The sequence below is a fragment of the Schistocerca piceifrons genome, chromosome 3, assembly GCF_021461385.2.
Source record: "Schistocerca piceifrons isolate TAMUIC-IGC-003096 chromosome 3, iqSchPice1.1, whole genome shotgun sequence".
NCBI classification, from domain to species: Eukaryota; Metazoa; Arthropoda; class Insecta; order Orthoptera; family Acrididae; genus Schistocerca; species Schistocerca piceifrons.
Window position 1 is genome coordinate 583,034,761 of NC_060140.1, and position 14,720 is coordinate 583,049,480.

Below are 14,720 nucleotides of genomic sequence, written 5' to 3' on the forward strand. Positions count from 1 at the left end.
TATCTGGGAAAACAAATAGCATTAAACTGCCTCTACAACTTAAAGCAGAAAATATTGGAACTTACAACTCCTGGATATAGTCGTTTGAAATTCTCAACAATTTCCTGCTTTTTCTTACGACGCGAATCCTCGTGTTTGTCCACACGAGCATCTCCCAGTTGTTCCACTACACTTTCTAGCTCCTTCTGTAGTTCTTGCACACGCTCCTTTGAAGTGCCAACATCAGACTGTAGATCCTCACGCAGACGGCGCTGATCTTCTAATGCTGATTCACTCGTTCTTTTCGAAACAATAAGAAATATTATCATCATAATGAGAATAGTTTCTTTAAACATACTTAAAATTAATACCGTAATCATTATTTACTAATGATTATGTAAGTCTCTCATAGTAAATTACATATGTCATAATTTGTCTTAAGCCAAGTAACAATACAAAGAACACACTCACACATGTGAATTCATTTCTCATTCACAGAAACACTGTTGCTGGGCTTTCCAAGGTCGAAGCACGATAGCTAAGTTTGTGTTAATCCATGAAATCATCACTAGGAAGTACCCTGTCACCACATTGACAAAAACTGTTGCCAATGCCTATAGAAACGTGCACTTTAGACAGACCTGGAGCTTATCGCTTCCTATAGGGGCAGGCAGGCTTACCTGGTCACAGTTTGTGTATGTGTGTGTGTGTGTGTGTGTGTGTGTGTGTGAGAGAGAGAGAGAGAGAGAGAGAGAGAGAGAGAGAGAGAGAGGGGGGCGGGGTGGGTGGGTGGAAACGGGTGTCGGGTGGGGGGGGGGGGGGGCTGTCCACTAGTCCTGCCATATTAAAAGACAAGATGGCATTAACATAATGAGCAATACATTTTTGGCAGATTTGAAAATGAATTATTGGAGGATATTATGAAGCAGCAACTGATAACTGAAAATTTAGTTCATTTTATAACCAGCCAGTAGAAATTAATTTTATATTTAAGAAAATTGGTTTGTGATATATGTTCATTTCCTTCAAAATTAACAACTGGTTCTCTGCAATTGGAATGTCACTGAATTCTGTGCTGCACATGGCCATTACAAGCAATAAATGAAATACTATTCTAAATTCTTTGGTGTTTTTGTCGGTAAGAACCTGAACTAGAAGTCACATTATGGATCATTTCAATGCTGTGCTAGTCATATACAGGGCGTTTCAAAAAGAAAGAGCAGATTTCAAACATTTATTTCTCAAAAACTACAAATGATAGAAACACAATTCAAACGTTTCTTGTCAGAGAAAGGTTCAAAGTTTTTCAATGGTCCGCGCAGAAGTTCCATGCAAATCCGCAGTGGCGCTGGCGTTTGTTTGTAGGAAAATGGCGACGACACCACAGGAACGATCATTTTGTGTGCTGCAATTTGCAAAGTTAGAGTCCATTGTTGGTGTGCAACGTGCATTCCGCCGTCAATTCAACAAACAGCCGCCTCGTCATAAGCAAATTTATGAGTGGCATCACAGATTCGTAGAAGATGGTTGCATCTGCAAGCGAAAAAGCACGGGTCGTCCACGCACATCGGATGAAAATGTCGAGCGTGTCCGTGCAGCTTACGAAAGGAGCCCTAGAAAATCCACGGCACGGGCAAGTCACGAACTAAACATGTCTAAAACAACGGTATGGCGCGTTCTGAGTAACCGTCTGCACATGAAGCCGTACAAACTGCAGTTATTGCAAGCATTGCGTCCTGACGACCACAACAAAAGGTTCGAATTTTCAACTGCAATTCTACAGGACATGGAAGAGGACAATTTTGCCGAACGATTAATTTTTTCAGATGAATCAACGTTTCACATTTCTGGTAAAGTTAATCGGCATAACGTACGAATTTGGGCGAGTGAAACTCCGAGGGACGTTATTCAACATGAAAGAGACTCACCAAAGGTTAACGTCTTTTGTGCAATTTCGGTAAACAAAGTTTATGGACCTTTCTTTTTCATGGAGAAAACTATCACAGGAACCATTTACCTGGACATGTTAGAAAACTGGCTATTTCCTCAACTTCAGGAAGATTCAAATCACTTCATCTTCATGCAAGATGGCGCCCCACCACACTTCTCTGAACCTGTACGACGGTACCTAAATAACACCATTCCAGGACGGTGGATTGGAAGAGCAGGAGCACAAGATCAATGTCATCGTCTGTGGCCTCCCAGGTCACCAGACCTTACTCCCTGCGATTTTTATTTGTGGGGGTACATAAAGGACTGTGTTTATGTCCCACCTATGCCCGCTACTCTTCAAGAGGTACGACATCGAATTGTTGCGGCCGTGAATTCGGTAACTAAAGACCAGTTGCGTCGTGTGTGGCAAGAAATGAGATACCGGTTTGATATTTGTCGTGTAACAAATGGTGCTCATATTGAGGTACAGTTTTGATATTTGTTGTGTAACATTTGGTACTCATATTGAGTGAAGGACCGTTGGAATTGTGTTTCTATCATTTGTAGTTTTTGAGAAATAAATGTTTGAAATCTGCTCTTTCTTTTTGAAACGCCCTGTATATGAAAGTATCACCCACCAATTAAAATGTATCTAGAATAAGGTAAATCATTTTTAAATGACAATCCTTTCATTCAACTGACAAAATGTTAATTCCAGATTATACTTCTGATCGTTTACAGTGTTCTGCTGAATATAACTGACTTTTGCCATGACCACTTGGTTGATTCCAAGCATGTTACACAAAAGTCTGAGATTTTCTCTACACATCCACTTTCTAAGTACTGCAATAACCTCTGGAGCCAGGTGGCTTCTCAAGATTGACCATTCCCTCATCCTCAACACCAAGCAACAGTCAGTCTCTTCTATTTTCAATTTGGAACTTGGGTAATAGAGCAGTAATGTTCTACCTGAGCTTTAATCATTTCCTAAGCAATATCCTCCAAAATACTCCATTATGAAAGCTGAGATAACTTGTATTGACTTTCAGAATAGTAAGTGTATTAACTGCAGATATATTCTGAAGATAAAAATAAATTTCATGATCACTTTTGGCAGCACACACCTCCTGACTACGGTTCCTCCTCAAACCACAACAGACAACATTCAAGTCTTTCAATGTCTCCGTCTTCCAGTATTTTGACATTTACATATGCAAGAGCACAGCTGACAATTACCATCCAAATACATTATTGTAGAGAGACTTTATTCACACAAACTGAAGATGGGAATCAGATTAGGGAGAAAGGTAGGAGACACAGAAAAATATAATATACCATAACAGTGACGTATTGTACCTGTTGAAGTACATGGTTCAGGACTCCATGATTTTGTAGAGTAGTTTTTGTTACTGAAAAACTAATGTCATTGTTAATCATATATTCTCTATGATTTCTCGCTAGAAAATGTGTAATATAAGATTAAGAGGTTATCCTGGAAATCTTTGATAAAAAAAGGGCATTATAGGTTCATACTGCATTAAGAGAGAACTATATGAAATGATCAACAGAGGCATAGACGTGCAATTACTTTTATACTATACGAGGTACCAGTCTTCATAGATAAGAGTTATAAAAATCCCAAGTCATGCCTTTTATGTGGAAAATGAATATTATGAGATCAAAAAGAGATCAATAAGGATTAGAATGAGAAGGGTGATGTAGATGTCTGTTAAGATGATCTAGTTATTAAAAATAATTATCTAATGGTGCACGACAACAAACATGTAACAAATGTCAAATAATTATTTCCTTAATGTAACAGTGAAACCCAAGATGAAAAACTTACATTATACATCAATGCAGTATATGGGAGAATAAGCACCACAACCATTCACTTAAAATCATACAGTCAATTTGACTTCACTCTAGCAACTACCAGGAAAATAATGAATTTTCTTAAAAGTAAAACTACTCCAAGTGTTGATAACATTTCAAGCAAAATATTAAAAGTGTGCTGTTTTGATAAAACTACTGTATTTTGCCATTTATGTAATTCTTCACATTCACAACGTGTATTTCCATTCAGACATACAAAATATATCCTCATAAAACTTGTTCTACTACTAACTTCCTTCCCAAAATGTTTAGAAGAACTGTATCTGCAAATATGGGATTCAGTGTCGTAGCTGGGATTCCAGACGGGTTGCTCCACTGAATTTGCCATCTATAATTTAATCAACTGAGCATAAATGAGTTACAAAATTTTACCTACTACAATCTTTTGAGATCTGTCAAAGCCATTTGAATGTACAAGTCACACCTTCTCTTGGAGACTCTTATAAATTCATAGCTTTCACAGTGCAATGACTATGCACTTCATTCCACTTTTAATTATTAGGAAACAAAAAACGATATTAGTTGGACATGTTGACAGTGTCACAACTGAAACAAAAAAAAGCACGTTTTTGTTTAACAGTGGGGAAAACCATCCACTACTTCTTGGTGCTCTTGTGGGTAATATTTCTTACCAGACTTGCTGAAGCGGATAACTTCCTTTGCTACATAAGCTTAAGAAAATATGAAGTTTTCAAACTCCAATCCACTAGATCAAAAAATGCTGCATTTTTAACACCACAGACATTTCAATCAGTAGCGGATGGTAACAGTTGGCAGTCAGAGCTTTGTGGTGATGGTGACAGACTGGTAGAGCATACCAGCAAGCTATGATCCTAGTTAGAACAAATACTTTTGAAATGTAAATGCCCCATCTAATTATACTAAAATTTCATAAAATTTCACCCAAGGGCCTTGATTGGGGAAAGTGCTAACAGGGCTGATTCAATAACATTTTTCCACACAAGCAACGTATCATATAGCCCCCCCCCCCCCTCCCTCCCTCCTCCCATCGCCCTTTTCCCTCATACACTTTCACTCATGTCAGTTTTCACCACTAATTGTGATACATACTGTATATAAATCTTGGACTTGGGTGGTCCTGGGTCCCAAGCAGCGGCTTATGTAGCTTAGGCCTTAAACGAGCCCAGGTTGCTACGTGTATGATGCAGCACCAGCAAATTTTGCTGTTGATATAAGATGACATCTTACACACCAGTAAGGTCTGTAACTTTGTCTGCAAGATCACCTGACCTCATTCCTCTGAATTTTATTGTCAGGTGTCATCTAAAAAGTGATGTGTTCAGCACACCCATTGGTAAGGGTGTAAAACTAGAGCAAATGAATCATACAATCTTAAAAGATCTACTAGACGATCCAACAGTTGTTTGAAAGAACTATAAACTCACTGCAGAGACAAATGCAATACTGCAGTAAAATGCAATGCTGACACAAGGAAGAGTTTCTTCAATAAGTGCTTGTTTCCGGACCCATGTTTACTTGAATGTTATTGCATCCATTACTGCAAATTTTCAGAAGTGTCATTTTTGCTATTAATTATGACACAGATTGTATAGGCATAGCAGAAAGTAGTGTTAACTGATATTAAAGTCCTAGCACAAACCTAGGAACGAACTACAAAAGTTTTTGAATTGTACTCTGACATCTATTCACTGTGATCAATCTCTGTTTCATGCAATTTAAATTTCAGAATTAAAATATAAAGCACTTGCCCACGTCACTAAAAGAGGCAAGAAGTTATGATACCTACTTTATATGTTCTGCCAGCTTTTCAATGCGCTTCTGTGCTTCATCTTTCTCGTGTCCCTTCTGACGTAAACGATTTTCGATTTCTGCCTTCTTACGATATTCATTATCGAGACGATCCTGATCTGACTTTTGTTCTCTATTGACTGAGTCGAGCTGCTGTAAATACATGGCTGACCTCTTGCCAGCCTCCTCCTTCAGCCTGTGGTACTCTTGCACCTGCTCAACATCAAATAATAAAAGATCTCAGGCTCCACGCCTACATTATTTATTAAATTATCTGCCAGATCATTATTACAATGTAAAACCTTGAGAACAAACATGGCTAAATAACAGAAAAGAAATGCAAATATCTATTTTTAGTACATAGGTACTGAGAATCATAACAATAAATCACTACATTCATTTCTGTGAATCAATGACTACAACATTAATCATAAATGTAGCAAAAGGTTAGTAATTAAGTAGGAGAGGTTTTTTTTTTTTTTGGGTAGACATACAAATGAGAATCTCATATTCAAAGAAAAGATACAGGAGATTATTAACCAGGTTTCTTCATTAAAATATGCCCTTTGTGTATTTTGTAAGTCCTAAATGCAGAGGGAGCAATACTTATGTCTATTTCAATTTGATGTGTATTTATTACATAATAATCTGGGATAACTTGAAGTTTTTAGAAAGGAAGTTGTTTTACAGTGCCATAAAAGTAATATGCGCTCTTCATCCAAAAGTATCATGTAGATATCTCAATTCTTATTATTCCACAGAACATCAAGTAACATGCCATAACCTCAATCAGGTGAAGGCTGAACACACTGACCAAGTACTACAATAAAAATAGTAAGATTGGATGTTAATTTCAAACTAATAAAATACACTTAAGTACCTCCTAATATCACACACATTCTCTTGCATTCTTCACTGTGATGTTCTTCTCTACTTCGGTCCAAGACCCACTTAAACCTGTTTAATGTAGTGAAGCCTTTTTCTCCTCCCACAATTTTAACTCCCTCTCCTTCATCCGCCCCACTACCCAACATTACCAAATTAACTGTTTCTTGATGCCTCGAAGTATCCTACAACTGATCCATTCTTTTAGTTGTGATGTGGAATTTCATGTTGTGAGACAATAAACTTAGGAGACAATAAATTTCTATTCTGTTCAGTGCTTCCTCATTAGTTACCTGGCCTCTACATCCAATCTTCATCATTCTTCTGTGGGACCAACATTTCAAAAGCTTCTTGTATGTTCTGTTTATCATCCAGGTTTCACTTCTATACAAGGCTATACGCCGGGCGAGTACTTACAGAAAAGACCTACAAACACTAATATTTGTAGTACATGTTAAAATATTTATCAGAAACAGTTTATTTGCTAGCACCAGTCAAGTATTTTGTATTCTCTCTACTTCAACCATTTCAGTTATCCTGCTACTCAAATAGCAAATGTCATCTACTACTTTTGGTGTCTTACTTCCTAACCTAATTCCCTCAGCATGTTGCCTGAATCAATTCAACTATAATCTATTTACCTTTGTTTTACTGTTGTTGTTGTTGTTCACCTTGTAACCTCTTTTCAAGATACTATCAATTCAGTTTAGCTGCACTTCCAAAATCTTTACTGTCTCTGAAAGAATTACATCACCGGCAGACCTTGAAAATTTTATTTTTTCTCTCTAAACTTCACATCCCTTTCAAAATTTCACCTTAATTTCTTTTACTGTTTGTCCAAAGTAAAGACTGGCTAATATGAGGTACAAAAACATTATCTATTACAGTTTAAACTGGGTATTATACAGATATCATGTTACTGTACTCGACCATTCATTGAGATAATTAACCTGAATTCAAGTTATTTACTGCTTTTCTCTTTCTTCAGCACAAGAAACAATTTCACTATTTTACAGATCTTACATCTCCTCCATGATGAAGAATACTTGTTTCTTAAATGTCACATGAAGTAAAGACATGTGAGCCAAGTTATGTGATGAATAAGGAATACAAGTTTAAAATGCCCAAAATACCACATTTATATACACAATCTTTACCCCCTCCATCCATATATCACATCAGGTGAGGTAAGCCTACCTGTGCATCTTCAAGATGTACATCTCTTCCCTGTGATTGACTTTCTCCAGCAACCATGTCTTCATACTCGCGTTTTCTTGCTTCAACCTCTGCAAGCTCATCCTCAAGTTCACGAATATCTTGTTCATGTGCTGCATCTGCTTTTTTCGCCTGAGCCAGAGATTTGCGTGCTGACTCAAGTTTCTTTTGAATATGAGCAACACGTTCTTTAGCCTTTATGAAAGTCGGCCTCTTCTTGTTGATCTCAACTTCCTACAGTACAGAGGAAAAATATATATACTTACAATATTATAGCCAACGGTCAAAATAACAAGATGAAACAATGAAAAACTACAATGAATACTGCACTTACAGTAACAAGAAAAAGCAGTTATTTCTCACAGATGGTTCTTTAATTAAAGAGAGTTAAAACCAAAAGTTCATTACACATAGAAATTATATATCCAATCCCGGGAGCGGAAAGACTTACCTTAGGGGGAAAAAAGGACAGGTATACACTCGCACACACGCACATATCCATCCACACATACAGATACAAGCAGGTGTGGATGGATATGTGTGTGTGTGCGCGAGTGTATACCTGTCCTTTTTTCCCCCTAAGGTAAGTCTTTCTGCTCCCGGGATTGGAATGACTCCTTACCCTCTCCCTTAAAACCCACTTCCTTTCGTCTTCCCCTCTCCTTCCCTCTTTCCTGATGAGGCAACAGTTTGTTGCGAAAGCTTGAATTTTGTGTGTACGTTTGTGTTTGTTTGTGTGTCTATCGACCTGCCAGCGCTTTCGTTCGGTAAGTCACCTCATCTTTGTTTTTATACATAATTTTTCCCACGTGGAATGTTTCCTTCTATTTTATATATATATATATATGTGTGTGTGTTTTTTTAATCCAAGTACAAAATATAATCACACTGCATCACAGAGACACTTTAAATTACTAAGGTCATGTTTCGGATGCTCATTCACTGCTCAGAACTTTCTGTAAAATATATTTAATAACAAAAGTCAACTAAATTTCATTTAATCAATACACCAAAAATGTAAACCTGAATAGGGTTACAGTAGTATTTATGAGATGTAGATATCCTCATACTGAACCTGGCAAAGCTTCACAATTGCTAATTATGAATAAGAGTCACATAAATGTCCTAACGTCCCCCCCCCCCCCCCCCCCCCCCCCCCGTTCATCTCTTCCTGTCCCACTAGCTCTCTTCACCCCCTTTTCCCCATTTAAGTTCCTCTTCACCTTCCCCCTTTTTATGTCCATCCCCTCCTCCCTCTCCGTACATTTCCTCTTCCCACTCTCTCTGACCTTAAGCATTGTTTATTGCTATTGCCGAAGACACCTTGACTGAAAATTGAAGTCACTTAAAATGAATGCCTAAACTTGTTGGGAGCATCCGTATATGGGATATGACAGGCCTCTCCTGCTACTGGATCTTTGAGAATAGTAGCTTCAATGGTATACTTCACATACCTTTAATCTGCAAATCGGCTAAATTGCAAGACTGGCATGATTCAGATTCTTTTTTTTTTTTTTTGTGGTTTTAGGGCGCAAAACTTCTATGGTCATTAGCGCCCAGCCCGTGACGTAGGAAACAGGAAAAAAAACGAAATTTAAAATCAGCAGCAAGGGGAACAAAGTCATAAATTTTGAGAAACTAAAGGCAGAAGGAATGCTTAAAAATCCACTATAGAAAGAGGTTGGTTGTCCCCAAAAAAAAAAAAAAATCAAATGACTGACGTCATTTCACTGTCACTAATAAACTGTAGAACGCGGTCAGCTGAGCGCGTGTCATCTGCTAAAATCAACGATAGATCAGGCGATAGCTGTAGACGGGAGCGTAACGGATTAAAATAGGGGCATTCAATTAAAAGGTGTCTGACCGTCCACAGCGGAGAGCAGTGGGGACAGAGTGGGGGAGGATCACCGCTTAAAAGATGTCGATGGCTAAAAAGACAGTGCCCTATCCGGAGTCTAGCTAAAATTACCTCCTCCCGACGACGCGTTCGGGAGGAAGAGGTCCAAGCGCAAGGAAGGGCTTTCACTTCCCGCAATTTATTGTGGGGAAGTGTTGACCAATGCGCATGCCATAAATGAGCAACTTGGCGACATAAACCGCTCCGTAGATCGGTAAACGGAAGAGACTGAATAGCTGGCCGAGGAAGAGAGACTGCAGCCTTGGCCGCTATATCGGCCGCCTCATTCCCACAGATACCAGCGTGTCCCGGGAGCCAGAGGAACGCCACTGAGACGCCCCCCAGGTGGAGCAAGCGCAGACAGTCCTGAATCCGGTGGACCAGAGGGAGCACAGGGTAAAGAGCTTGGAGACTTAGGAGAGAGCTGAGAGAATCTGAGCAGATTACGTACTGTATCCGCTGATGGCGGCGGATGTAGTGGACAGCCTGGAGAACAGCGTAAAGCTCCGCAGTATAAACCGAACACTGGTCGGGAAGCCGAAAGTGATTTGGGGTGTCGCCAACAATATAGGCACTCCCTACACCTAACGATGTTTTCGAGCCGTCGGTGTAAATAAATGTGGCTTCCGTCATTTGTGCACATAGAGCAGCAAATGCCCGACGATAGACAAGTGTAGGGGTACCATCCTTGGGAAATTGACATAGGTCTCTGAGCAAGTCGATCCGGGGACGGAGCCAAGGCGGTGCTGTACCCCAAGTTGTCAAGAAGGTTTTAGGAAAGCGGAAGGAGAGAGAATGGAGCAGTTGACGAAAGCGGACTCCCGGGGGTAGTAGGGAGGAGGAGCGGCCTGCATACCCGACATCAAAGGAGGTGTCGAAAAAAAGGTCATGGGCTGGATTAGCAGGCATGGAAGACAGATGGCTAGCATAACGACTCAGAAGGACTGCCCGCCGATTGGACAGCGGAGGTTCAGCAGTCTCAGCATAAAGGCTTTCCACAGGGCTGGTGTAAAAAGCTCCAGACACTAAACGTAATCCACGGTGGTGGACAGAGGCGAGACGCCGAAGAATAGACGACCGAGCAGAGGAGTAGACTATGCTTCCATAATCCAATTTCGAGCGCACTAAGGCGCGATAGAGGCGGAGAAGGACCACTCGGTCCGCTCCCCAGGAGGTACCATTCAGGACACGGAGGGTGTTAAGGGAACGCAGACAGCGAGCCGAAAGATAGGAAACGTGGGAGGACCAGCACAGTTTTCTGTCAAACATAAGACCCAAGAATTTAGCGACGTCGGAAAACGGAAGGTTGACAGGACCTAGATGTAAGGAGGGCGGAAGAAACTCCTTACGTCGCCAAAAATTAACACAAACGGTCTTACTGGGTGAGAAACGGAAGCCGGTTTCGATGCTCCACGAGTGGAGGCGATCGAGACATCCTTGAAGACGTCTTTCAAGCAGGCTGGTCCGTTGAGAGCTGTAGAAGATCGCAAAATCGTCCACAAAGAGGGAGCCCGAGACATCAGGAAGGAGACAATCCATAATTGGATTAATGGCGATGGCAAACAGTACAACACTCAGCACGGAGCCCTGGGGTACCCCGTTTTCTTGGGAGAAAGTACGGGAGAGAGTAGTGTTCACCCGCACCCTAAATGTGCGCTCTGCCATAAATTCGCGAAGAAAAAGGGGCAGCCAGCCTCGAAAGCCCCAAGAGAACAGTGTGCGGAGGATGCCTGTCCTCCAACAGGTATCATATGCTCTCTCCAGATCAAAAAATATTGCTACCGTTTGGCGTTTCCGGAGAAAATTGTTCATGATATAAGTGGAGAGAGCAACAAGATGGTCAACGGCAGAACGATGCTTTCGGAATCCGCATTGGGCTGGTGTTAAAAGACTGCGGGATTCCAGCCACCAAGCTAAACGGTAATTCACCCCATACGCTCCAAAACCTTACAGACACTACTCGTGAGAGAAATGGGGCGATAGCTAGAGGGGAGATGTTTGTCCTTTCCAGGTTTCGGAACGGGAACGACAATAGCTTCCCGCCATCGCCTGGGAAAGGTACTGTCGGTCCAAATTCGATTGTAAAGGCGAAGGAGGTAACGCAGGCTATGGGTTGATAAATGCAGCAACATTTGGACATGGATACCATCCGGTCCTGGGGCGGAGGAGCGAGAAGAAGAGAGGGCATGTTGAAGTTCCCGCATGGAGAAAACAGTATTGTAGCTTTCGCGATTTTGAGAGGAGAAAGCAAGATGTCGCACTTCCGCTGCACGTTTCTTCAGGAGAAACGCTGGCGGGTAATTTGAAGAGCTCGAAATCTCAGCAAAGTGCTGACCCAATGAGTTAGAAATTGCGACGGGGTCCACTAAGGTATCATGCGCGACAGTGAGCCCAGAGACCGGGGAGAAACTAGGCGCGCCTGAGAACCGTCGAAGCCGACTCCAAACTTCCGAGGAGGGAGTGAAGGTGTTAAATGAGCTAATAAAGAATTTCCAGCTTGCCTTCTTGCTAACGCGGATGACGCGACGGCATCGCGCACGGAGCTGCTTATATCGGATACAGTTTGCCAAAGTTGGATGGTGACGGAAAATGCGAAGAGCACGTCGCCGCTCACGTATTGCGTCACGGCATGCCTCGTTCCACCAAGGAACTGGGGGGCGCCGGGGCAATTCGGAGGTGCGTGGTATTGAACGTTCCGCGGCTGTGAGAATAACGTCGGTAATATGTGTGACCTCATCGTCGACGCTGGAAAAGCGACGGTCATCGAATGTCGCTAGAGACGAAAAAAGTGTCCAATCGGTTTGGGCAAACTTCCAGCGTCGCGAACGCATACATGGCAGTTGAGGCTGCAGTCTAAGAACACATGGAAAGTGGTCACTCGAGTGTGTATCATCAAGGGCGAACCATTCGAAGCGCCGAGCTAGCGGAACAGTACCGACCGCAAGGTCCAAATGAGATAAATTTGTCGTGGAGGCAGACAAAAATGTGGGGACCCCAGTGTTGAGGCAGACTAGATCCGCTTGGTGGAAGATGTCTAGCAATAGTGAGCCACGTGGACAAGGATGTGGAGATCCCCAAAGCGGGTGGTGGGCATTGAAGTCCCCAACCAGCAAATAGGGGGGTGGAAGCTGACCAAGAAGATGAAGGAGATCAGCTCGTGCCATTGGTGTGGACGATGGAATGTATACCGTACAAAGAGAGAACGTGTATCCAGAAAGGGAAAGACGGACGACGACAGCTTGGAAGGAACTGTTTAAGGGGATTTGGTGATAATGGAGAGTATCGTGGAGCAGAATCATGAGTCCTCCATGGGCTGGAGTGCCTTCAACAGAGGGGAGGTCATATCGGACGGACTGAAAATGAGGGAGAACAAAGCGGTCATGGGGACGCAGCTTTGTTTCCTGAAGACAGAAGATGACTGGCGAGTAGGATCGTAAGAGGATCGACAATTCATCCCGATTGGCTCGAATGCCGCGGATATTCCAGTGGATAATAGACATAGGGTGAACAGAAAATGGAGGAACGTGACCAAGGGTGCTGTCAACTCAACGACTGCTCAGAGCTTGCGACCGACAGCATGGAATGGCATTCAGTCGAAGGCAGAAGATCCTGATCCATAGGTTGGTCAGGAGCAGCTCCAGCCACCAACGATCGGCCAGTTGACCGGCCACCAGCAGTGCGCCTCGGCGACACAGAAGACGGCCGAGGGCGATTTCCGCCAGGTGGTGCTGTAGATGGGACACGCCTTGGCGGAGAAGGAGAGGAACTGGGTTTCTTCGTAGTCTTCTTGGAAGTATGATGTTTAGATGAAGGAGGAACCGATGGTTGTGAAGTTGCGGTACGTAAAAACTCTTCACGAGAATGCTCTTTTTTCGAAGACTTGGCGTCTGACTTTTGGGCTCGAGATTTAGCAGAACCCGACGAAAGGTGAGCCATTGAGTGGGCAGGCGAAAGTGGTGAGGTTGAATGGGCGATCTTTGCGCTGGCCGATCTGACGACCGTGGTACTTAAGGTGAGGTCGCAAGTCTGCGTGGCCGCCTCCTTTGTTGGCCGAGGAGAAGCAAGGACAGTGCTGTATTTTCCTTTCTGAGGCACAGTGGGCTGTCGACTGGCGAGTAACTTTCGAGCAGCAAAGGTCGACACCTTTTCCTTCACTCTTATTTCCTGGATGAGTTTTTCGTCCTTAAAAACGGGGCAATCTCGAGAGGAAGCAGCGTGGTCACCCATACAGTTGATGCAGCGAGGGGATGGAGGTGGACAAGCACCCTCATGGGCATCCTTGCCACACGTAACACATTTGGCCGGATTGGAGCAGGACTGGCTGGTGTGATTGAACCGCTGACATCGATAGCAACGCGTAGGGTTTGGGACATAAGGGCGAACGGAAATTATCTCATAGCCTGCTTTGATTTTTGATGGGAGTTGAACTTTGTCAAATGTCAAGAAGACAGTGCGGGTTGGAATGATGTTCGAGTCAACCCTTTTCATAGCCCGATGAACAGCTGTGACGCCCTGGTCAGACAGGTAGTGCTGAATTTCTTCGTCAGACAATCCATCGAGGGAGCGTGTATAAACGACTCCACGCGAGGAATTTAAGGTACGGTGCGGTTCCACCCGGACAGGGAAGGTGTGGAGCAGAGAAGTACGCAGCAATTTTTGAGCCTGGAGGGCACTGTGTGTTTCCAACAACAGGGTGCCATTCCGTAATCTGGAACAAGACTTTACAGGACCCGCAATTGCGTCGACACCTTTCTGAATAATGAAAGGGTTGACCGTGGAAAAGTCGTGACCTTCGTCAGACCGAGAAACAACAAGGAACTGTGGCAACGATGGAAGAACCGTCTGTGGCTGAGACTCAGTGAACTTACGTTTGTGAGCAGACATAGTGGAAGGTGAGGAAACCATTGCGGAAGAATCCCCCATGATTACCGGCGTCTCCGATGGCGCGCTCCTTCCTTGTGGGGGCCCTCACCGAGGGCACACCCGCCTTAGGTGATTGTTCACACCTCAGGTCACACCTCCCGACAAACGGACGGAGGGACCAATCGGCACTTTCGGAAGGTATCAGCTCGGGTAATCACCCCTCCCTGGGCCTGGCCATTACCAGGGGGTACGTACGTGTCCTACCTGTCTACCCGGGGTGGAG

The 14,720-nt window shown here is 43.0% G+C and overlaps 1 protein-coding gene across 2 annotated transcripts in view; it reads right to left on the reverse strand.

Moving 5' to 3' along the window:
- The window catches only part of LOC124789370 (structural maintenance of chromosomes protein 1A), a 168,005-nt gene that overhangs the window by 99,720 nt on the left and 53,565 nt on the right, over positions 1-14,720 (reverse strand). Inside the window, exons 7-9 of one of the 2 annotated variants that reach the window (XM_047256697.1) lie at positions 7,660-7,911; positions 5,576-5,790; positions 66-279 (exon numbers count right to left, since the gene is read on the reverse strand). In XM_047256697.1, coding sequence (XP_047112653.1) covers positions 66-279; positions 5,576-5,790; positions 7,660-7,911 — 681 coding nt within the window. Of the gene's footprint in view, positions 1-65; positions 280-5,575; positions 5,794-7,659; positions 7,912-14,720 lie in introns of both variants that reach the window. The other variant, XM_047256696.1, reaches the window with a different exon arrangement.